The sequence below is a fragment of the Phaethon aethereus genome (assembly GCF_964289735.1).
Source record: "Phaethon aethereus genome assembly, chromosome: 4".
In the NCBI taxonomy this organism is placed as follows: Eukaryota; Metazoa; Chordata; class Aves; order Phaethontiformes; family Phaethontidae; genus Phaethon; species Phaethon aethereus.
This window is the reverse complement of record NC_138578.1, coordinates 75511917-75537146: the sequence shown is the minus strand read 5'-3', so window position 1 is coordinate 75537146 and position 25230 is coordinate 75511917. Positions and strand designations below refer to the sequence as shown.

General features: G+C 39.1%; 1 protein-coding gene across 1 annotated transcript in view; it reads right to left on the bottom strand.

Moving 5' to 3' along the window:
- Positions 1-1940: 1940 nt before the first annotated feature.
- Positions 1941-25230, bottom strand: part of ZFYVE28 (zinc finger FYVE-type containing 28) — a gene marked incomplete at its 5' end in the record, with an annotated part of 165069 nt that continues 141779 nt past the window's right edge. The window contains 5 exons of the mRNA XM_081999561.1: positions 1941-2079; positions 2999-3102; positions 13826-13930; positions 15517-15633; positions 16199-16353. Of these exons, the coding sequence (XP_081855687.1) occupies positions 1948-2079; positions 2999-3102; positions 13826-13930; positions 15517-15633; positions 16199-16353 (613 nt within the window). The 3' untranslated portion in view covers positions 1941-1947. The remainder of the gene's footprint in view (positions 2080-2998; positions 3103-13825; positions 13931-15516; positions 15634-16198; positions 16354-25230) is intronic.

The following is a 25230-nucleotide window of genomic DNA, read 5'->3' as shown; positions in this document are numbered from 1 at the left end:
CTTGAATAAATATTCAGTCCATTAAATAAGATTTTTTTTTTCCTCACAGAAGCAACTTTTTGTGCATATTTATTTCACAATTGAAGTTTGTTGTATTTTTTAATCCTATAAAAGAAGCATTAGATTTGTTGGTTTGTTCTAAAAATAAAACTGCAATAATCATTGCAATGTGAAGCCTGAGATTTAAGCCTGAATAAGTATCATTGCTTGCACCACATTACCCACCTCCCACCAACCGCCTACCCCCACGCCTTTCCAAACTCCAGTGAATGCCGACACTCCAACTCAAGGATTCCCTGGGAAGGATTTCAGGGAAATAATTATGATAAAAATATAAATAAGGTGAGGGTAACACATTATAGCTGACGTCTACAAACAGCATCATAAGGCTTGTGCATTATACAGATAAACTAAGTGAAGCTGTTTCATTGGATTCAAAGCGACTGTAGTGCCAAAGTGTTGTACCCTTATATAACTCATTAACACTGAATATTAAACCACATAACAAAGGGAATGTCCCCCAAAAATAAGTTAAAAGAAAAAAATCAACACTGGCCAGTTTTGCTTTACCATTTTGAATGATGACCTTTCTTGAGCATGATACTGCAAACTTCCTCGTCCTTTTTTGTGTTTATCACTTTGAAACCCTGTGTGTAACACTGTGAGTCAGGAAAAGGGATACAGCAAAGAGCTCTTGATCTCACTCCCTCTGTAACCGCCGCACACACTGTCTTGCTTTTCATGTGGCTAACGCAAAGCGTGTCCAAACGCCTTTGAAACCTCAGTGCTCAGGGAGCTCTTACTGCAAATAGTTTGTGCAAGATCATAGCATGGATCCACGTGAGTCTTATTTCCTTCCTCTCCAAAGTGGAGATAAAAATTAATCCCTGGTGTTTAAAATAAATACAAACATGTTCTGAGTTATTAGCAGTATGCAGTATTTTACACAGTTACTCTGCCAAATGTGGACAACAAGTACCCTTCTCTGGTTGACCATTCTGCAGGACCTTTTGAATATAGCTTTACATATTTGCCTTTTAAAAACCATTTAAAAAACTCACCATGGGAGAAATAATTTGTCACATCCTCTGAATTTTGCTGCTAAAATCTTTGAAAAATATGTATTTTAATATTAATTCATTCATTTGGTAACCATTTCCTCTGAAGTTTGTTAGGTTTAAAATGCTGATATAGAAACCAAAGCTCCGTGTTATACTTTTACTAACAGGATTTAGCGTAAATGATGCAGATTATAGATACTTCCAGAACTCCAAAATATGGAACTGGAGGTTGTAAAACTTAATTTTTAGAAGACAACTTGGAGTTATTGCTCTGCTTGGTAAATGAAAGGCAACAGAAATATACTGCTTCAGGACCCTCAGTGCTTCCTATGAGATTCAAAGAAAATTTTGCCTTTGTAAATATCAAATATGGATTTTAAGTAGTTTTGCTTTAATTCATCCTAGCATAGGTAGCAAAAATCCAGTAACTGGGAAGTTAAACTGCAGCAGGAGGGAGAGCACTGACATCCACAGCCATGCTGGTATTCTACTGGGCACAGAAGTGTCCGAGCTTTGGGACTGGTTTGCTGGGATGGACTAGTTAACCGGCTACTCTGTTCCTAGCACGTAAGATAAGCAGCAATGCTTGTTCAGTTCTCTGAGCCCTATTTCCTTCAACACAGTGCATTTGTTCTGCATATGGCATCGTAACATTAATGGTATAAATTTATGGAAGACTGTACTGTAGCCTTAGAGCTACAGACGCTTCATACTTCCCTTTAGCAGCTTAGTAAAATGCAATAAAAATTGTCTGTACAAAATTTATAATAATGGATGTCAAAGCCTACACGCCCTCACAGGGTCCCTCTTTCAAGTTAATTCTTGGCTTAGGTCAAATATATCAGTCCGTGTAAGACTCCAGAAGACACACCAGTCGTTTAATATGTCAGATACCAGCTTTGTCACTATAGAAAGGAGTGACGTGGAACATGTAACAGTGAGTGCAAACACGGACAGGCTTCATCTGACCATAACGAGGTAATGGAGCAGAGTGGGAGGAGCAGCGGGAACAGAAGATCTGAAAAACAAGATGGAGATTTCACTTTAGTTCCTTTGAAGAACTGAATGGGACAAAATTGGTTTCAAGAAAGGAGAGAGAAGATTGCACGTGCTGGGCTTTTGTGTATTGGCACAGCAAGTGAAAGCCCTCTGCAGGCAATTCATAGCCCCACGACCAATTGATCTGACAGTGCTTAGCCTCTCTGACATGGGTGCCCAAGCACTGACATTGGCCGAGGTGGGCCGGCATCGCTGCAAGTCACAAGGGAAGGCAGCTCCACCAGAGGTGAAAAGAGGCATTTCTCTCCATTGGTTTTAAAGAAAGACTAGGGGAATACTTGTGTATATCTCCAAAGTTCCTCCTCCTGCAAGTCCACTATAAAGTTAACCAAACCAGCTTCTCTACCCTCGTCCTTTTTAACTTGTACACCAGCAAGCAAGCGAAATAGGATTGCAGATTTCTGGCTTCCTGAGGCACATGACTGCTTCATTCTCCCTCACTCCCTCTTCCTCCCCCACAAACTTGCACAGCAGCAGCCCTACACGCCGCAGTCCTCCTCCAAAAGTTTAGAAAGGAAGCAAAGGGACACACTGTCCGTTCCTGCAGCTGAGCTGTGCATCACCCCTCGCAGTGCAGGCTGCTGCGGCTTGCTAAAGCTCAGAGCAGTAATCCAGAGTGACTCTGGATTTGGGCTGTTTGTTCCAGGATCGCAACAGGGAGTTCTGCTTATCAGCAGACAAATGCTTATTGCTGCATAAACCCTCCCCCAACTTTCTAAACTTAAGCTGAGCAGCTGACAGCCAAGGCATACAAAAACACTTGCAACTTGAAAACCCGGGCCAAGCGCACGCATTTTGCTGTGCAGCTGAGTTTGTGGTACGCATAAATTTGCTGTTCTCTTCCGTGGATAGTTTCTCATGTTTGACTGAGTCATTACCTTGCCACAGCTCCGACAGTGGTGTTTCCTGCGAATGACTGTGAAAGGAGCCTTGCACGCAGTGCAGTAGCTGCAGACTTCATCTGGAACCCAGTCAGGAGGATCTGTCAGAAACACAGCAACAAAAGGGAACATAAATCAAAAAGGAATAAAACCAAACATGTGATTACCAGATTCTCAAGGGAGTAGGGAAAATGAAATACAACAGCAGCTGCTTTCATCTGAGTTTCTCAGGGAGCTTTGCAAGCAGGCAGCTAGGTGAGTTCAGGATGCCCAGGAGGGCTCTGCTCCCCCCTTCTCCGCCAGGCACCCACCTTTGGGGCAGAGCATGGTAGGCACCAAAACAGCGCACGGCAGCTCTGGACTTGAAATGAAATATATCCTATTCAAGTGAAAGTGGCAGGGAAAAGGAGATAAGCAAAATAAAGTACGAAGGCAGGAGACTATTAAAGTCAAGCTGGAACACAGGTGTTTTTGTCAATGCAACCAGCCACCAAAACAAGCTTAGAGCCAAGATCATCCCCAGCCTCTTCAGCCCTCCCTACAGAAAGGCTGCCTGCTTTTCTGCAGTTAGGCAAGCAATGCTACAGATAATAAACTCAGAGCCTGATTACTGCCTGCTAAGCTATTAAGACTCTTACTGGAAGTCACCAGTAACTACAACAAAACCACAAAATGAAGTGTACAAGACTTAGCAGACAAAGAGTTCGACCATTACCCCTAACAGGATGTTTCAGTTGTTTATTTCTCCTGTGAGCTCTCTAAGGTCTCATAAAAGCCAAGCAGGGAAATGATTTGGTTTTGGCAAAGCAGACGGTATCAGGCTCACTTCTGTTGAGCTGCTTCTGCCAGCGACAGGCTGACATGACCTCAGAGTCTAAAATTACAAGTGTAGAAATGATGTAGCCGATTACTTAATTAAGTTGTTGAACTAATGAAGGGCAAAGCAAGTTTTATCCAGAAGGAATCCAGGGACACAGTTAAACACAAACTGCTGGATGTATTTACCCAAGTTCTCTGTACGCAGCTTCTCTCAGAGTATTATTTACAGTATGCAACCCATGCAATTGCTGATTTATAAATCTGACAAGCGAGATCCCTGCCTCAAGGAGCATATTATCAAACAACAAAATAGATGGTGCAGTTAATGCAGAGGTCAAGAGGGCTACAGCTACAGGCAGAAAGAAGATAATTAAATGAAAAATCCACTGTATTGTTCAAACATAACTGTGACCAGTTCTCATGTGTTTGTCACATTGCAACATTTATCAAATTAAAAGTAAAATGGATATAGCATTCAATGCCAAAAATGTTCAAAAAGCAGATTAGTCAAACCAAAGAGAGCTTAAAATCTTAACTCAGCTTTTACAGGCTCCTCTAAACTATCGTGGAAGTTAAGCTAGTTTAAGGAAACAATCTTTCACTTAATGAACAGACTGGTCTGATAAAGGTCACAACTATAGGGACAACAACCAAACCCAAAGTCTGTGTCCTGAGAAATGACCGATGTGGTGGGAAAAGGGAGACTGCACATAGTAGCCTTCACCTCATCCCTGGGAACAGTTCACCAGAAATTGTTCTGTGGGGACGCAAGGCTACAAAATCCTACTTCAAAGGCAGGCTTTCCTACGGCAGCAGGGAGATGCAGGACTGCCAGCTTAAGCGGAAGCAATGAAATCAAGCAATTTTCCTTTCCAATTCTTTCCCTTCTCTGCAACCTCCATAGATACCACATATAATTTACCCAGTGAAACTTACTCCTAATGTGATGTTGGTTTTGAAAAGTTTGTATCACGTTCACAGGAATCTCTGATTTGAAACCATAGCAAGTGTGCTCACCTTGAAGCACCTCCACGTTCTCCATCCAGGAGGTTCCTTGGGTTATCACAAATATTCCAAACAAAATAACCGAGCCGATAAGGATACTGTTGTTTAAAACTTGCCATTAGACTGCACAGCCTTGATTATGTTTTCAGGGACTTAATCATCTTGTTATTTCTCACTAATTTTAAAGACAGCAAAATTTAGGCAGGTATTCAAGCTCTGTGCCATCAGGTCTCTCTCTCAAATGAACACAGAGCTAGTGGAAGCAGGTTTGGGATGATGCCTACTTTGCTACCAATGCTTTACCAACTGCATTGTAATGTGGGCTAACATGTTCAGATAGTTACTAATTTTAATATTCACAGAAAAGCCACAAAGCACAGGCCCTTTTTCTACAAACTGAAGCATGCCAATATGAACTGCAACTTCCGCAGCAGCTAGTACCACAATCACTCCTTCCCCGAGATCGTGATTATATTATCGTGACACGTTATAAGCTAACACAACCCCACCCCAAAGACTCTGGAGCTCATCGACAGAGAGTAGCTTTTTTATCAGGTGTTCACCATTCAGGTTTTGTTTTGTTTGGGTTTTTTCTGTTGTTGCCCTTGAAGTGCAATGTTGAAAAAGTTATTTTGTAATTGACCTTGTATGGATTTAATTGTCTCCAGTATTAAATGAAAAATTGCTAAAAAAATGCCATGAGTAACAGCAAATTAATTTTGATAAATAATGACCTTGTAAACTCATAATAGTCACATAATTCATAGTTCATGGTTACAGAATTACTTGACTGCCAAATGAATTCATCTGCAAACTTTGTTTTTATAACTGCATTAAAAAAAAAAAATCACATCTTAGTGGTACTCAATGTATAGAAACAGTATAACCCCCTCTACAGAATGCTCTCCCACATTAGAGGAACTTTCTTTACCTCCGCATTGGTGTCATGTCAGCTGATTCACTAAATCAACGCATCAGCAGAGTGAGCTAAAGGGCACATTTTCCCCCAGACAGTGACTGAGCAACAGTAAGGCCCTTTGCGAGGGCTATAGGGCCAGCCCCATTGCTCCTGGGTGGCAGTGCCCTCCTAACATCCCAATTGCTTGCACCGGGCTGAGCTGCACTGCAGCACACCCCCAAATAGTAACACTCAGTTATGTAATGGCTTTTAACATTCAAAATGCTGTACAAACATTAATTGCTTTAATCCTCATCACCCAGCTACAGTCAGCCAGCCTGTGTAGGGAGAAATCAGGAGAGAAATGTCTTGCCCCAAATCATACAGTGGTGCAGTCCTGAAATAACATTCAAAAATAAGAAACTTTGGGCCATTAGCCCTGTGCCCTTGCTTCCAGTTGGGACTGAAAAAGTCCTCACACTAAGTACGAACACAGAGGCCTCATTTTGAGAGTGTGCACTTGCTGAGAAATTAAAACGCCATCCTGGACTGGAGCCGAAGTGCTCACACTGGCAGGAAGGATGAAGCCCTGAATGGTCTCTCCAAGCCCATGCAAGTCCCAGCGGCAACCAGATCACACCCCTCGGTCCCATTCACAAGCCTCATCTCGCTCAACCTTGGGAGCGGCCTTCCTGACTTACATATATTAACAATTGAGTCATCAGGCTTTTTATAGAACAGGGTTTTGAAATACTCACTGAAGAGCAGCCTCACGAGGGGATAAAGCTTCAATATGAGGAGCAGAGTGCGTTATGCAAATTAAACCCCCAGCATTAGCCCAAAGATGTGCTGGAAGCAGGGCAGCGGCACCGCACCCGTTGGCTTTTTATGTTATAGTCCTTCTCCAGGCTACGCTGCTCCATTAGCTCTGCACGCAGCAGCAAATGGAAACAGTCAGCCTCTGAAGCGCTATCGGCCTGTGCTTCGGGGATTTGCCCAGGGAAAGGAGGGAAAACCTTGTTCGTGGGCTAATTGGCCCACCGCTTTATCATGCGATGAGAGCTAAGGGAAGTCAGTTGGGAAACAGATGAAGACCACAGCACAAACATCAAAGAGGAGGAGGAAGGGAGGGAAGGGCTTAACGAGACAGAAAAACTACAGAAATATATTTTAGAAGAAAACATTAAAAGCATGTACAGAAAAAAGGCAGGGAAAGGAAAAGAAACAGTTATTTAAATGAATAAGAAACATAAGTTTAGAGAAAGGAAAAGGCAATAAAATTAAATAGCATGAAGACAGAAAAAGACCTTTGAAAAGCAGAAACAGTATTCCCAACTCCTAACTATTCAAAAATCTTGCATTATAATCTCTCATAAATCATAAAACTTTATGGTCTTTGTATTCATTTTATGCTGTAGTTTTTAGTATTCACCTGTACATACCTATGCAGCCTTATTAGCGAAAAAAGTTTTCTGCCCTTAAAAGAGTTGAAAGTCTCACATAAATCCAAGATGCTGGAGCTTTAAGAAAAACAGAAGCATGATGAAAAAAGACACTGTAAACTGTCAAAAAGCACATGTGAATTAATTTTTCTTAGATATGTGCAACAGACCTACTGCAGTCCTATCTAATCTTAGAAAACCAAGAACATCATCTCTGTGTCCCAGAACACAAGAAGAAGAGAGCCTGGACCCAGATCCATCAACAATGTGGACTGAAACAACAGTAGACCAGAAAGCTTAAGTTCATTCAGCAGCGCTGAGACACAAGAAACTGGGGCGGGGAGGGAAACAATCCCAAAAGTTGCTGGAGCTTGCAGAAGGCCTAATCTAGCAAATCTATACTCTGGCAGAAAACAAATCAGAAAACATGTATACCAGCAGCTACTAAACCCTAAGCTTGTGGGGGTGCATTATGGCCAGACAATTCAGAGGAAAGACCCCTTCTGCATCTTTTGTCTTTATCAAATACTCCTAATGCAGAACTCAAACTGAAAGTTTCCCCTGCATCCATGCGTATTAGATGTATAATCAGGGTTATGCATGATGTGCTCTTTTACCAAACTAACCTTAAGACGACTGTTCCTACAGCAGCCTGTGGAACTTACACCACTGCAGCCATCAGTGCAGTACCCTGACAGCTGCAAAAGAGGTCAGATGGGCTTGTTGTGGCTCTTCCGATGAAACTCTCACAGTTTTAAGTATTGAAAGTGGAGAACTAAGATGTCATGACTTCACCCCTCACTTCAACTGCTATGGTAAGGCGAACTTTTTTGTCCCTTATCACACATAATTTTCCACATGTCATTCCGGTCAATCTCTAACTTTTATAAAAGATTCTAGGAGGCAATTGTACCAAAGTAATCTTTGCCCTTGCTCAGTAGATTCAATGCTGATTACAGCTGGCTTGAAATTTTTCAATAAAAATACGTTTTCTGTTTCAACAGTATTACTTGATGAAAATTTCCGGGGCGAGGGAGAAAACAGAAGTACAGACTTATGAGCTTCAAGGACAGCTCTTGTCAAACAGCTTGCTTAGGATGGAGTTTCTGTGCAAATCTAGAAAACTTTCACCAAAGCACAGAGCTTTGCGGACTTGGGCTCAAGCCTCTGCTCTACCTGATTCCACACAACTTTGAACGATTGATGTCCTCTGTCCATTCTGTACAGGTATATGATCAGCAACTCATTCTTTGGGAAAAATAATTATTTACATAAAACAGAACAACTGACAGAAAACACTGACTTCCACTGGGATATGGTTCAAATCTTCACTTTAAATCGGATGGACTGGAGGCTTTGATCTTCCATATAACCATTACTAGGAGTCTTTTCTCTGTAATAAGCTATCAACAATTACAAACTAGAAGCAAGTTGATAATGTAGATCTACATATTACATGCCAGAAGAACACTCAATACATGTATTTTTAGGACAGAAAATTTCAAACCCAGTCAAAATCCCAGTTAAATCATTGTGGAGATGAAAAAGTGTATGTTTTACAGTATTTATGGGATGTTTTCTCCTCCTGCAAAGAAGTCTCACCAAGTTCCACCCTGTGCTGACACAGAGGGATAGCCTTTGTAAAGGTAAAACCTCTGAGCAAGTTCTTAAAACTTAAGTCAGATTAAATTATTGCAATACAGCTTAAAACCTGTACAAAATCCTGCAATTTTACATGCATGATTAAATATGCTCAGCTGATTATAAAACATTGCCTCAATATGGAAACCTTGATTCTTAGATTCCTTAGATTCTTCTCTCATACAGTATAAGCAGAGCTGCTGAATAAGGAAAAAAAGTTATGTGGACAGAATATGTTTGGCCACTGAACTGTGCAAGAATTTAACATCTCTCATTTAGAAAGTGTTGCTGGTCATCATTATAAATAATAGAGTAGCCATAGGCGTGTAGAGTACAAAAGAAAAATTGAAGCATTCAGCTAGAGGTGACAGCTAATTCTAGACTCACAGTGATTAGATTCTGCACATACAGTAGCATGGGTGGGTTTTCTTGACCTTGTGACTTATTGCAACAAAGCCAGGAGCTTGAATCTTGGGACCATAAATTACTGAAATATGCTCTGGCTGCTGGTGGGAGAGCAGTGAGGACTTGTGACTAGACAGAAGTGGGTGGGCTGGAATATTATGAGATGGAAAGGGATCAAGGAGAAATAGCATGCTGTTGTGCACCAAACAGATGCTAACATTATTTGACACAAACAGTTATTTGTACTGGCAGCCACAGCAAATCCATTATGGCTGGAGTTATAACTAGGTGGCAGTGAGCAAGGCAGTTCTGTACAGATGCTAGAGGGATAAGGAATGAAAATAAATATGTGGTTGCAGACAGAGCTGAGATGCTACAGCAAATATTTTCACAGAGCACCAACAGTTTCCTAATGCTTTGTTTTTCATTGAGAAAATCTTCTGATTTCTAGATGTCGCATCCTTATTCCTAGACAAGAAGTGTAACTCACTTAGCCAGCCTGTAACTTCATGACATTGACAATTAAAAATATTCACCTTCCCTCAATCACAACAGATGAATCTTCCTGAGTGATAAATTACCCCAAAATACATGTGTGGTCAAAACTCTGGTTTGCCAAAGTTCATTATTAAAATCATGAAGCTCACAGGGATAACCATAATGCTCCCAAATATGGTGAGGAGGGACTTATGCTTGATCACATTTACAGACTGATAAAGAAATGAATACATAAAAACCCTTATCAAGACCAAAAAAAAAAAACCCAAGACGTTACTCTGTGCTTGTGTGTGTGTGTATATATATATCTGGGAACCTGTTGGCTAATACAAAGCAAGTTTTGTGTTAGGGCTGGAAACAAGATCCCATATGTGTAAGTGTCAGAAAGACATCAAACTTCTACTTGCTTGATGTTGTTTTTTTTTTTTAAAGCTATAATGCATATTAAGAATGACTCAGCTCTGTCCTGGCAGGGATACCTTTACACTAGGTTAACCAAGAATACTTTTCTTACATTTTCAAATGTGGGGGTTTGCTTTAATTCATGTGTGACCCATGATGCCCACTCTCAGTCCCACGCAAACTTCTTGGTCATCTTATTATCCAAGAGTGGTTTGCCCCAAGCCAGAGCTCAGGAACTTCCCAATAACCTTCTTGCCGTGCTGGCTAGCGGCTCACCAGGACACAGGGAGAAAGGCAGCACCGCAAAAGGTCCCGGGACACAGGCCCGTTCTGCTATTACTGCAATTCAGAGCAAGCACCACTGGTAGCCCAACCCGTTTTTTTTCTGAGCAACTGACACTACAATTTGCTTTGAGTTTATACACAGAACTTTGACCCCACAGGCCATCATCTTCATCATACAACCAGGGCATGAAATTTTACTATATTTAAAATTCATTTATGAAATATTGTATAAATTAATCTTATATTCTAGGAAAATACAGTTGCATTTGGTTTACATTCTCTCTCTATAAAAATATAGTGCTTTTCATACTCTGAAGTATAAATACATATGCTTCCTTGAAAAAAGTCCTTAGGACAGCAAAGATGAACATATATACCATAGGCTCATCTGTACTTTTGAAAATGCTTTTGTTGTGGAATGCCAATTAATCTGTAGTTTATTGTATTTCAACCTTTGGAAGGTCACAGGATTTAACTCTTATACCCTTGCCAATGTCAGTTGGCTCACAATAAACAGTCATATCTGTTTTATGACCCAGACCAGCTGGTGGGTTTTATATACAGTAAGAATGACAAATCTGACAAAAACAATGATTCATCTTTATAATCTCAGTAGAGGCTGGAACCTTCAGTACAATCTTAAAACCATTTATTTGTTCAGGTTGCTGGGCTTGCCTTTTTTTTATTACCATTGACTGGATGCAATCTTAAACATTTGGTACTTTCGGTAAGAGGGATTTATTTGATAATTGGAAAAAGCTTTCCTGGCAGGTACCTTGCTGGACTTTCTCAATTTGATACATGCTCCTGTTCTGCCACGATGGCAGAAAGGAGGAGCTACTGATGTGCTCATTTGCTTTAAATTGTTTTTACTTTCAGTTGAAATCATTAAGAGGGACCTGAAGTGTAGAAACAATGTACAAAAAAAAGGATATAATTAATTTTGGTGCAATGCTGTCAAGAGATTGGTGCAATGCTCTCAGACTTTGTGTTGAATCCACTTACAGTGATAACTGCAGAGTACTTATGTTGGTGGCCTGTGGATTTGGCCTGGAGGACAAACCCGTCAGACTTGCTGCAAGAAATGGGGCACAATGTTCATGCAAAGGTTGCGTCAACCACCAGACACCTTCATCTGCACCCAAACATCACCCAGCACAAAGTCAGGGACTGTTGCTTCCACAGTGAGCAGAAAATGAGGTAGGTGGGGAGGTGTTATAAGGGGGGAAAGGCACATGGCTGCTGAGGTTAAAATACTGCTCTAGCTTTATGCCTCATGCTGGATGCCTTAGGAACAGCAAAAACATGTATCCCATTAGCTATCACTGCATACCTCAGTAGAAGAAAATGTCTGTGCAGCATTGCCAGCAATGTCAACTTGTGACCTGAAGGGACAGGGGCCTGGAATGTACTGGAGGAGAGGGGACAGAATGGGTGTTTCTACATTCCCACAAATTCAACAGATTAACCCACTTTAGATGCCCCTTTTTGTAGGCCTTGTGTGGTTTGTTCTGGTTTGGAAGGTGGAGCTAAGCTCCCTCGCACACTCTGTCATTTTGCGATACTGATTCACGCTGCCTGGGTGCTGCACGGGTCCTTGTAACTCCAAAGATTCCCCTTTACTGCATTCCTGTGAGGCTGTAACATCATGTAAGGACCCAGACTGTTATCCTCTATTTCAGTAAATAACATCCCAGGCCATAGGCTGCACTTCTCCAAACATAAAACTTTCCCTGTGTCAATACAAGATACCATGAAAAGCTGAAGAACCTTAAAAGCTGAATAACATGCCAGGGAAGTGAAGTAACTTTGCCATGACAAAATGTACATCCTCTGTGAGGAGGTCATTCAGCATCCTGCAATTCAGAATAAGTCAAATTCACTGACAGCATCAGGCATTGATACAAAACAAAAGAATATGAACTGAAATGGTAGAGAACGAATAATCTCTTGCATTCTTTTCCAATACAGCCTATACATGGTAAGGATTTTGCTTAAAGATTTGTTCTTTATTGCACCTTCTGGGACATTCTGAATTATGGCACAATAGAAAAATCAATTAAAATGACTACTGAATAGTTCTTTATCTGCCACCAAATCATCTTCCTCCAGACAAGATAATATATTTCTACAATGCACTGTACATGAATTAGCCCTGCTGTTCTAAATAAATAGATTATATTTGAGATTCTTTAGCCTGCAACTTCAGAAGAAGGGTGAGCAAGCAAACCATGGGTTTTATATAAGCACAAAATAACTTGTAAATATGTAGCATTACTCCAAAATCTAATCTTTAAGAGGTTTCCCTCCAACCCCATGATTTCTGATCTTTATTACAACTGACATGAACCAACACTTCTTTTCTGTTGGTCACTCCCCTCTGCATACAAGCAGAGAAGTACACTGCTTATCACTCAATTCTCAGTCATCCTGCATTCAAAACCTCTCACTGGACGAGCAGCAGTGTAGGGGGACAAATAGACACAACAGATCAAAGTTTTAAAGCACAGGGAAATTACCGCACACTTGAATTTCTGGGAAGCTTAGATCCACCTTCACAGCTGACAGTTGTATTTCTCACCTGACCACAGCAATACCACTGGTCTGATAATTGGGCTCCTGGTGTGCTGAAGCCACCACTTAGTCCTGAAGATCAAAGCTGACTGCTGTCTTTGCTCCATCTCATACCTCTACTTTCTCTTTTCTTATTCTTTGACCCAAGTGTTCTGATATCTTTTAATGCATTTTTTTATACTATGTTTACCATACTAGGGCTATAGTCTGTAACTGACTCCTAAGCACTCCTGCAGCAGCTCAGATTAAAAAAAAAATGAAGAGAAACAAAAACTTTTGAGCTCTCAGAATGCTTGAATCCCAGCCAAAACTTTGTGACTTACATATGCACTTTTCTTCACTCTTACCATGTATTCAGCAAGATTTGAGTAAGCTCAGCAGACTTCAAAGAAAAAGTTAGTTTTAGGTAATACAGTGAAGAATATGAAAATAATAACCAAAATGTTTTGATCAAAGACAAAAGTGAAGAAAATACTGTGGGAAAAAGTAGCACCTCCACATACAGCAAACGATACAGAAGATCTCTTTAGATTTGGCCGAGAAGGCCTTACTTAGGGTTTTACATCTCACACAACCCTCTGAAACTGGTCACATGTTATGCCAGAGGCTACATTAAAGACTTTACAGAACCCTTCTCCACTGATACAAAGGAATTCATACTGAATATGACAATTTGTAGATTAGAGTTTCATGAGGCTGTTAGAAAGAAATACACTCAGTTTATCATCTAATTTTGTCTCTAAACCATACTAAGACAGCATTTTATAGTCACTTAAATAGTTTTCATTTTAATGATTTTTTTTTTTTTTTATACATCAGTGTTGTTCATTTTAATTCTCATAAGAAAGAAAGTACCTTCAAAGTCCCCGTCTCTGGCTTTTGCTGCAAGTTCTGAGGATGATATACTTTCCTGACATAAAGCACAGTCTTCCAATGCTGCATTCCTTAAACCCTGATTAACTGTAAAACAAACCGAGAAGTACTGAAATTAATATTTTTCCAATTTGCACTTAAAATATTCATGTTAGGACTTCTGGGATTAGATTACAGTAGCATCTGTACGTACCTTCTTATACTTCTTGCTTTTTCTTTACCCTGACACAAACAGTGATTTAAAAATCTCCTATATTCTTCTTTGGAATGACAACAGAAATGGAAGATGCTGTTATTACAGGACATACAGTCCTCTTCTAGCAGTTTAGTTGCATCCTACACTTTATATCCCAGTTCTTAACTTGGACCCTTTACAAAGAAGTAGATAATAACAACCAGAGATTCCATAGATGAATCACACATCAAATCACATATATCAAAGAGAAACTTCATCCCAAAAGTCCCTGACTTTTATTCACTCATTTTGTTTATGCTTACTGTTGTCAACATTTTTTTTTTTTTTTGATGTGATAGTTCATCCATTGGAAATTATTCCAACCAAGTACTGTTGACTAATATTTCCTAGTGATAATTCTTTACAGCTCCAGTTTCTTTATTATTCTTATTTGAATGTTCAGGAGCTCTTTGATCCTCTTTTCAGCAATTCTGTCTAACCCCATTTTTCCTTGCCAATGAAAAAAACCAGTCTCTCTTCACATCATGACATCCTGCCACCATAAAAATATTGTGAAAGTTTCAACCACAAGTAATAGAGGACTGTAATGCATGTTGTGCATTATCCCACTGCAGAATTGGGTTGGAGTTTTTTTCTGCTACATTTAACCAACTTTTAGCTTAGTGTTTCATATAAAATCCTCAGTGCTTTTAAAAGAATCTGGGAGAAAGGGAAAGTTGAAGTTTCCAATCATGTTTAAAAAAAAAAAGAGAGCTCTGATAACCTTCAGATGATGATAGTTCTAATCATAACAAAGGTAACTGCAGTCTTGCTGGGATGGCATGGTCATTTTTAGGTAAGTTAGCGGACTTGCCTCTTTAAAAAATAAATAAGAAAAATGGTGACAAGAAAAAAAAATTTCTTGCATTGGCTCATGATCTAGTTTTGGTTCCATTATCTTAATTATCTAGAATCCAAAAGAGGGTATTTTTCTATTTTGAAGCCAAATTCAGTATTCTGCAATTTCTACAGGATGGGACAGATTTCAACATCTTATTCTGCTCTTTTTACACAGCTATTTAAACTTCAGAATGAAAGACACACACCTTGGTAAACTGTGTCCAGTGTGAAACAATACCCAGGGCGGGGGGAATCTGTGAGGCTCAAACCCTGTATACATTATGTTATGACTATATGGACTACAAACACTGTTCTGTTATCCATAGGAATAATGGAAATGAGCAGATGCACTCTGAAGGCTTTAGCTCTTCCAGCATTTGTCTCAAGACATACTCCTGTGTACCTATACTTCCAGTGACTTCAAACTGTTTACAGTATGTTTCCAGGACTTTTTTTAAACGCAGGTCAAATGACTGTACAGTGATCCCTGTCAAAAAGTTTAGAAAACGTTAAGAAAATTGTTGTCAAATAGTTCATGGATCCCCATGGGGCTACCAGCAGAAATTCAATAGAGAAAAAGATGTTTTCATCTCTTTACCTTTCTTTTGCTTTTCCCTGTCTTCTGTTTCAGGTTTTGTTGCCATAACTTCAAACAAGGTCTTTAATATACTTCTCAGATCACTAGCATAGTTTGTCTGCAGCTGGTCAGCAACACCTAGGAGTTTGAGAAAACCGGTAAACCATTACTAGTACACCACCCTTAAAAAAGTATTTAAATTTGTCTGTTGCTACCAGCAACGGCCTCATATTTATTTTTTAGGGAATCACTTGCTCGTGTTAGGAATAAAAATTGAACATTTAAACAAACTAATTTTCCATAATGGCCAAGTTACATTCTGACCTCCATGCTACCTGCAATTTGATACATATCTTCTTTGTCCTTTGGCAGAAAACACCGAGAGATTCCTTTTGCATCAAAATACACGTGATGCATCAAATTTCATCCCTTGAAGACACAGGGCATCATCAAGAAAAAGAAAGCACTTTTAAGTCAAACCTGTTGCACGCCCAAACTCTTCATCACTACAGGTCTAAGACGTCTGCACCTCTGATTCTGTAAGTTGGTCTCCGTCAGGTAACAGGTCTTTCTCGACCAGCGTGCAACTTAGGCCCCAAAACAGTCTTCCTGCAACTTCATCTTCAGTGCACATAACTTTATGTGCACAAAAAAAAAAAGTATGAATAGTTTTTACATTCAGAAAAAAAGGATACTCTCATACCTGAGATACAGACAAAAAGGCGGTGAATAAGATCATTACTGCCATGAAATCTCGATCTGATCTTTTCTCGGGTAGCAATTTTAGCAGCCTGCAAAGCGAGCTGGATTTCTTCCTGATCGATGTCATCAGATGAACAAGAACTCGTCATTAAACTACTGTCAGAGAAAAAAAAAAAAGGTAAAGAAAAGTAATGTAAATCTTCACTCAGTTGTTCAGGATGTTCAGCAAATCCTAAAGGATTTATGACTCAGGCAAACTGGAACTAATTGCTGTAAATTCTTGTTGAAGTTAATCAACATGCAATCAATCACCATCATGTTTGATTTTCACTCTGTGGCATAGCTGCAAAAAACTTTTAAGCAGAAAATCATTTGTCTGTATTTTATTGCATTTTCCTTAGCTATTACAAAGTGCTGTGCCATTTTTCACAGTAATTTCTTCTAAAAGCTCAGTCCTAAGACCATAACTCCATCAAAAATCCGAAAGGGGAATTATCAACCTAAAAACGAGAAGGTCAGTTCTGAAGTCAACTTTGAAATTTATTAATGTAGAAATTAATTTGCAAAAAAATAGCGAGAGCAGAATCTAAATATAACCTTACATTAAAAAAAATGGAAAGAAGGGTTATAAAATATAATTTACACAGTATAGAGGTAGATTAGTCCCCTTATATACCCAACTATAGAAACTGCTGAAATGTCAAACTATTGTAACAGAATGGCTCATCAGCTCCAGAGAGATTAAAAATGTGTCACCAAATGTCTACTAGAGATTTAAATTTTCTTTTAAAAACCAGATGCACAGTTGCCAGCCATCTCTACCTCCTCATTTGCCTTTATGGAGAGAAAGCTAGAAACTGCAGGGAAGCTTTGGTAGGAAGGAATACAGCTCCTTCAAACATCAGAAATTACCTAAACTATTTGTAAATCAAGATGTATTTTTTTAAAAAGTAAGTATTTTGGAAAAAATAGGACTTTGTCAATGGAAAAACCCTTAATTGAGAGTAGAGCGCAGGATGCGATTACGCTGAAGCCCTAAGGGTTCAATGTGTTGACCGAAGGAGACATGCCTTCCTACTCTACTAGATTCAGAGACAGAAGAACACTAAACCATTTTCCCCACACACTGGAAAGAAATTAATCTCACCAATGATTACAAAAAACTAGAATATTTTACTTATAATCATACTTTGTCTATCCAAAACTCTAGCACTCTCTACTATGCAGACCACTACTATGTTAGAAAAAGAAGTTACTGACTGCATAAACAGCATGCATAATGAAAGAGGTAGTTTCTAACACATTCCAAGTTCAATCTGCTTTTCTTAGGTGCTGAAACATTCACCACCTTGCAGATCCCATGCCTGTGGCAGTGTGCCTGAACAGTTATTGCAGGATAAGACACATAGGTAATGTTTATAATTATTTATAACAAAATTTTATGGGATATAGTTTTGAAATTCTACCCGTAGACTACACAGGTAAGCCTTTAAAATGTAAAAATGAATTTTAGGCCATACAATCTTAAAAGCCTTAAAATCAGAACTGAAAATAAATAAATACTGGAGATTAGTTATTGATAGAAATAACAATGGAAAATGTGTAGCATGAGTACCTTAACTAGCTTCCCACTCTTTCAAGGACAGAGTAAAAAGCAGGCTTGCAAGAGACTCATTTTGTTCATATCATCTATTACTATTAACAAAAGCAAATTCTTCTAAATGTGGTAGTTTTGTGTTTACAGTTCCCTCAGCATCATGACTGACTAGGTTTATTAAAGATACTGAGAACTGAGTGAGAATTCTCTCAATTTTTCCTTTGCTTTTCCATAGGGGATTTTTTTATATATATATATAGCAAGCCTGTCAGCGTGGAAAGGGGTCTGTGTTCAAAACAATGAAAAGGTCATGTAAGAACGTGGCTTATAAAGGATTAAATTGAAAGGTAGTAAGAGCCAGGAAGGCATCCCTGATTCGCAATGGTATGCGGCAGGTGATTGCCTAGTTGCACAAATGCTCACATATACAGATAAAGGAGTTTGTCTGCCTTGTAACATGGCCCAATAGGGTCTACTTTTTCTTCTTGTTTTTAAAAGAATCGATCTTACAATGATATACACATTTGCACCATAAATTGCTCTCCAAGGCAAGCATGGACCTCCTGACAAATGCAGTCTGTGTGTGTAACTATGTAATCCCAATACAGTGGTGTCTCAAACTCCCAACAAGCAAAAACCTCAGCGCAGGGGAAAGCAGGGGAGCCAATTCAGGGATGACTCTGCCCTCCAATTTGCAGTTGAAGAAATATTTCAAAGTAAGGTGTTAAGCAGGCAGAAAGCTCTGAGGAATGCTTTTCAAGAATATAAACTACTTAGTTCTTTCCTGTTTTGCAGAAAGGAAGAAAGGCTCATTCCACAATTGTGACCAAGCTCTGACCAATTTCAATAACAATGTTTGCCTTTCCAAGTCTGCTCCAACTGGGAAGAATGCAGTCTTACCTACTTCCTAATTCTTCCAAGAAATGTGGTTTGATCTACTTCTGTTCCAGGCTATTCTGTGTTAGATTTTGTGGTGCATCAGTAAGACTGGTCATGTCACACCAGAAGACTGGCTGAAGTTTTTGTCCTAAAAATCCCTAGCACAGAGCACATACAAATTGCTTCAGCACTGTGGGATGGAAGGTCAGCATGTATGCATACTCCCATTTATAACATGCTTTCATATGCAGTCACATGTAAAGTACAATATCCATATACAAGAGGTTCAGAAAAAGAGGATATTCTGTATTCAGGACTGCTTGTGCCATGGGAAAGAAAAAAGTGAACGTTCCAGAATAATTTAAAAATGCACCTAAGAATCATTACAGAGTTAGAAACAATTACTCTACCCACAGGACCAAGTCAGATTTAGACAAAAATGACTCTCAGAGACTGACTAATGACCATCTGTTCTTTACTTTAAAATATATCTTACTGTTAAAGAATGTAGGCAGAAAATTAATATTGTAGAGTCAATCAGAAATACTGTAAGCACAGAAACATAGCAATTGTTTCAGATAAACAGCAAGAGACAGCTTTTCTTATAACAGCGTATTCCAAAGAGCAGTGATTGCATCTATGCAAATATTAAAGATTCTCTTCATTTTTTATATTGCTGTTATAGAAAATAAACCTGAATTTTGATCACAGAGTTCAGCTTACCTTGACTCCAAATTATTTTTTCAAACAAGTTGTTTTTTTAGTCCTATAAGGAATACCATTCCTATTTGGCTGATCTAACATTCATAACTTAGCTCAAAACACTCAGCTGATACTAGATCTGTAGGAAGCATTTCATTAACGTCAGACTACACTCAGATCTGGAATATTTCACTGCTGATACCTGCAGAATCAAGTACTACTGCAAACGCAAATAGCCATACTAAGTAGATAGAGACAGTCCTCATTTTCTCAACTTCTTGGTTAAAGGGAACCTTTTCAGACTGTAAAAACATTGCAAAGTCAACACATTTGAAGGTGAATATCAAGAAATAAAATGTTATGTCAAAGATTGATTCCAAACAGTAAACGTGCTTATAAACATTGTAAAGGAACAGATACCCTTTGGCAGATACAATTAATTAGCTTTTTACCTAACTTGGCTAGCATTTACCTAGTGATTTTAAAACTACTCTCAATCTGTCATGTCAGAAGAGTAGGAAGACTCTTTCAATAACTTTAAAGATGTATCTCTAGAACAGTTGCCCGGTCTCAAGGCTTGACTGTGAGATTTAGTCCAATATGTACAGGCAAACAAAAGACAATAATGTAATTGTACACAATATCATCTTTCACCTGTGAAACCAACCTGCTTTACAGCTTTTAAGTTCCAAAGGATACTTGTGAGCCAGGTTACGCAGTAGTATCCATACATAATGGAAAACAGGACTGCCGAACAAGATGATGATAACTGACACTTTCAGTAGTGGCCATTCATTTTAAGTAACCACCTGTGATACTGCAGGCTTTGTGCTATATTCGTTGGTCATTGACACTCATCCAAAACCAGTATGAAAACCTGTGAGATTAATGGCTTCTTAAAATTATTTTGAGTGAAGGGGGTGGCTACACACTCAATTTTAGAGTCATTTAAACCAAATCCAGAATATATCTTATTATTTGAGTAATGGCATGTGCTTATTTAGCTAAGGAATGCATTTTAAGGAATGACCCCAGAAACTACATTTAAAGACAACTTAAAAAAGCTTTAATCCAGAACTTTATTTCGTGACTTTTTAACCCTAATATTTTATTACGTTAAGAGGGTTTTTAAATGCAATCCCTTAGGTATTTTCTCTCTATTTGAAGAGAAAAGGATAAAAAGAGAAAAAACCCAACCCATAAAATATTCCCATGGCTTCAGAACTTTGTCTTGAGAAACAAATAATATAACTGCATGCAAATCCCTCTATCAGGAACAATCTAGCTGGGCACCACCAGGAGTGGACTTGACTAGACTACAATATTATCACGTGTATTAGCGAAGCCCAGTGCCATACATGGTAGGACATGTGTTAAAAGCCCCATCTGCTGTCAACCTTTTGAATTCCACAATAGGGGAATTATTTTTCATACACTGCAAGATTTGCAGAAGCCCCTTCTTAGCATCTTTTGTCCCAGCAGAGGTGGGCAATATGAGGTCAGCTGCTTAAAGTAAGTAATTTGGCTAATGGAATTAGCCATATGTCCTCAATGATATCTTCAGTCAGGAAAAATTCCTGTGCCTTGACAACTAATGAATTTGAATCAACAGCACCAACTACTGCTCTACACCCTGGCAGCTTCTGCAGCTGCCCACTCTGTTGTAACAACATCTGCTTGAATTCTGCCTCTTCAAACCTCAAACTGCAGAGCATTCTCACTGTACTTACCATGTTGGACTTTGTTTGAAAACACAGCTGTGGAGGCAGCATCTTGATAAATAGATCCACCATAAGAAACTACCTAGACAACTGGCTTATTCAAACTCATTACCACTCTGGCCTGCGTTTTCAGAAGAATGAAAAAAAATACTGTATTTCAAATGACAGTTAAAATAAACAACATTGCCAGTGCAGGATTTATCAACTTTAATAGTGCTCTCCCCTAAATAGCTTTTTTGGTCATTATAGATAAAACTTATATGACATGAACAAATAACTTAAGAGCATTAGTAATCAACAGAGCTGCTTTCTAACCATCAAATTTAATGTCAGATACTCGCAAGGTACCACATTTACTGTTTTGCTTAAAATTTAAACCAAAAAGAGGTAAAACCTGCAAGATAAGGATATTGTAAAACTCAAGAAAGCACAGACTGAAAATATAAGAAGTTAGAATATTGCTTAGGTTGTACTAAGATCTCAATTCCACCATGACATTTTTTTCCTAACACTTGGTTGTAATCAAATGTGCATTTAAAGCTCTCAAATGTTGACTCACACTTGAAAAGGACAAATAATATGAGATTAGAGTACAGAAACATTTGAACTTCAAAAATAATCCTGGAGAAACCGAAAGTGAAAAAGAGAAATAGTATAGCACTTATTAAGAAATGGTATGTAATATCAGCTTTGGTATCTGATTCAGGGATAGAAATGCATCACTCCCAGCTTTTATGTCTTATCTAGAACTTGACACAGGACAGACAGAACCTGGATACCTGATGCCGGATACAAATACTCCCAAGGGCAGAGAGTCATTTCATATAGCTCTTCAGGAATGCCCTCCGCGATACACAAGCAGCTACTCTGTACGGCATAGTAAGAAGTGAATTAGTTTAGCACCCAGTTCCAGCAGATACTCTCCCGTGTTCCAACTTCTGTGTGTGGCAGAAACGGAGATGGAAAAGCAGCACTGAAAAACACTTTCCGGCAAGACAAACTCTGAGGGATAGGGAAGCTTATTAGCACAATGTTTTCATATCACCATCAGTTCCCTCAAAAAACAATACATAACAACTGTTTGAAGCATAAAGCATCCTAGGGTCTAGGACAATCCTGTAGAAATTTGGTATCCAGCCATCGGAGTAAAAGCTGAGAAAAGCTAATTAAAGTATTAGGTAGAGTCTTAAATTTTATTTAGAAAAGAAAGCTTTCTTCATTTTTCACTTTTAGTGCTGCTGTAAGTATGAAAAAATCCTCTCTTTTTTCCTCCAATATAATTGTGGTTTTACAATGTGTCTTGGATTTAGGCATTGCCACAAACTGTGGAAAAACTGCAGCTACTGTAGTGATTTTAGTTAATTATACATAATCTCAGAACTCCCAATCATGCTATTCTAAGGGTTTTTTTTTGTGAAAAAACAATCTGTAAAATACAATCTAATTTCTGAAAGCTAGTAATTTTTGTTCTGTAAGTAGCACAGGCAACACCAAGTTGACATTCAACAACACATTTTTATACACCATTAAAATGAACATGATTATAAATATCGCCAAATTACTAAAAATGAAAAGTACAAGTGAGCTATGTAGAAACAAGAACCTATCATGATCATTTTTGTAGTCTCCAGCCAGATGATATGCCACCTAGAATACAGCCCAAATGGCAAATTTTGGGGTGTCTACCAGTTTTGCTAGAACAGACTTATTGCCTCTGCCACTGATGCTAGTCAGCTTAAAATATTGCCCTATTTCACTTGATTTACAGAGAGGAACATATTTTATATTTAATTTACTTCAGTCATACTGGATACTTTAACATCACTGAAATACGAAGTTTATCATCTTAATAGGAAAGGACTTCAAACAAATGAATTTTCACCTTCCCACTGTAACAAGCACTTGCTAACAAGTAGCGCACACAAGCTGCCTGGGTTATTCCTTGAGAAAGTAAAATCTGCATCAGTTACTTGCTACTTACGACAAAGATACACCTATAATATACCCAAAAATATGCATATAACATACCCATGTTATATGCATATTTCCTAAAAGGGAATACTATAGCTTAGAAAATACTGCACCATTTGGAGATTTTTATTTTTTTTTGTCTTCCAGGGTGAAGAACAAGACAGGCACGAAACACATCAAGAAGAATCCTGGCGGTGAAAAACTAGAGACATCTGCTTCAGTCACATATGTCTCACTGACTAAAATCATAAGGAAAAGCCGACAGGCCTCATCAATGCTGACTTTTTTGTTTTGCTGGTACTGCTCAGCTGGTTGTTGGGGCAATGGATTTAGCAGCAAAGCAAGACAACCATACACAGCAGCCTGTTTATGACTGTATTAATATGCATATTAATTGCCCCCACTGCTTGCATGGCAGAGCTATACAAATCAGCATAGAGTCACAGTGCCTAAAATGTACACAGACAGTTTGCAGTTCAAAGTCATTAGGCAGAAAGGGCATCTATTCTAGAAGTCATTCTGATTTGCTCAAGGTATCAACCCCTTTCTCTTCCCACAACTGTTCTTGCTGAGCACTTTATTTCTAGGATTCCAATACAGTACATGTAAAGCCATTATTCACCAGTCTTTTTCTGGTTATGAGCAGTCTTTCCATAAATAAGAGCTCTACAGAAAAAAGAGGGGAAATAAAATCTACAATAATACACAGTTCAAAACAAAAAATGACAGTACCAAACATTAATGCAGAATTAATCCATCATTTTGCTTAGCTTACACAAATATAACCTGACCAGGTGTCCTGGTTTCAGCTGGGATAGAGTAAATTTTCTTCAGAGAAGCTAGTATGAGCCTATTTTCATCCCAAATCCAAAGCATAATGTTGAAGAGAGGAGTTCATTGCAATATTAAACCTGATGGTCTGGTCCAAAGGAGCCAGGGGTGGAGATTGTATAATATGAAAATATTATGAATGAAATGAAATGAAATACATTTGAATTGTTGTAACCTGGGATTAGAGTTGCATGTTCTGGGAGTTACTATAGCAGGAACCCCTTGTTGCCAGCCAGGCCAGGAGCAAGGGGAGGAGTTTGTTGCGATCTTAAACTGTACAACGTGGCCCAGAGGGGCCAGGGCTGGAGACTGTAATGGAAATATCTTTAAATTGTTGTAATCCATGATTCGAGTTGCATGCTATAGGAATTACTACAGCAAGAACCACCTGAACCAATGGAGGAGAAGCTTTACAAGAAGCAGTGCACATGCAGCAGTGACCCGACCTGAGCTGGCTTTGGTGCCCAGTAATTCCACGCAACACACCATCTCGCCTGTCCTGAGTGACCTCCAAGTCATGGACTAAGTGAACTCAACGGACATTTTGTGGATGTTTTACAGACATTTCACGGGGGTGGTCTAGACTAAGGGAGTGATATCTGTGTGTTATATCAAAGGATGGGAAGGGGGGTGGTGGTTAATGAGGTTGTGTTGGATAGTGTGGGACCTGAGCATGACATAAATTGTATGGAATAAGGGGTGGATACTGTCCTGGTTTCAGCTGGGATAGTGTTCATTTTCTTCATAGAAGCTAGTATGAGGCTATGTTTTGGATTTGGGATGAAAATAATGTTGATAAGGTACTGATGTTTTGCGTTGTTGCTAAGCAGTCAAGGACTGTCCAGCTTCTCATGCTGGCCTGCCAGCAAGAAGGCTAGGGGTGCACAGGGAGCTGGGAGGAGACACAGCCAGGACAGCTGACCCAAACTGTTAAATAAAGAGATAAATAAAAAGATATGCCATACCATATGACATCATGGTCAGTATATAAAGCTGGGGGAAGAAGGGAGGAGAGGATGTTTGGAGTGGTGGCATTTGTCTTCCCACGTAACCATTACATGTGATGGAGCCCTACTTTCCTGGGGATGGCTGAACACCTGCCTGCCCATGGGAAGGGGTGAATGAATTCCTTGTTTTGCTTTGCTTGCGTGTGCAGCTTTTGCTTTAGCTATTAAATTGCCTTGTGTCTTGATCTCAACACACGAGTTTTCTCACTTTTACTCTTATGATTCTCTCCCCCACTGGAGGGGGCAGTGAACAAGCATCTGTGTAGGGCTTAATTGCCAGCTGGGGTTAAACCACAACACCAGGTTAATAATGGTAAAACCGCAT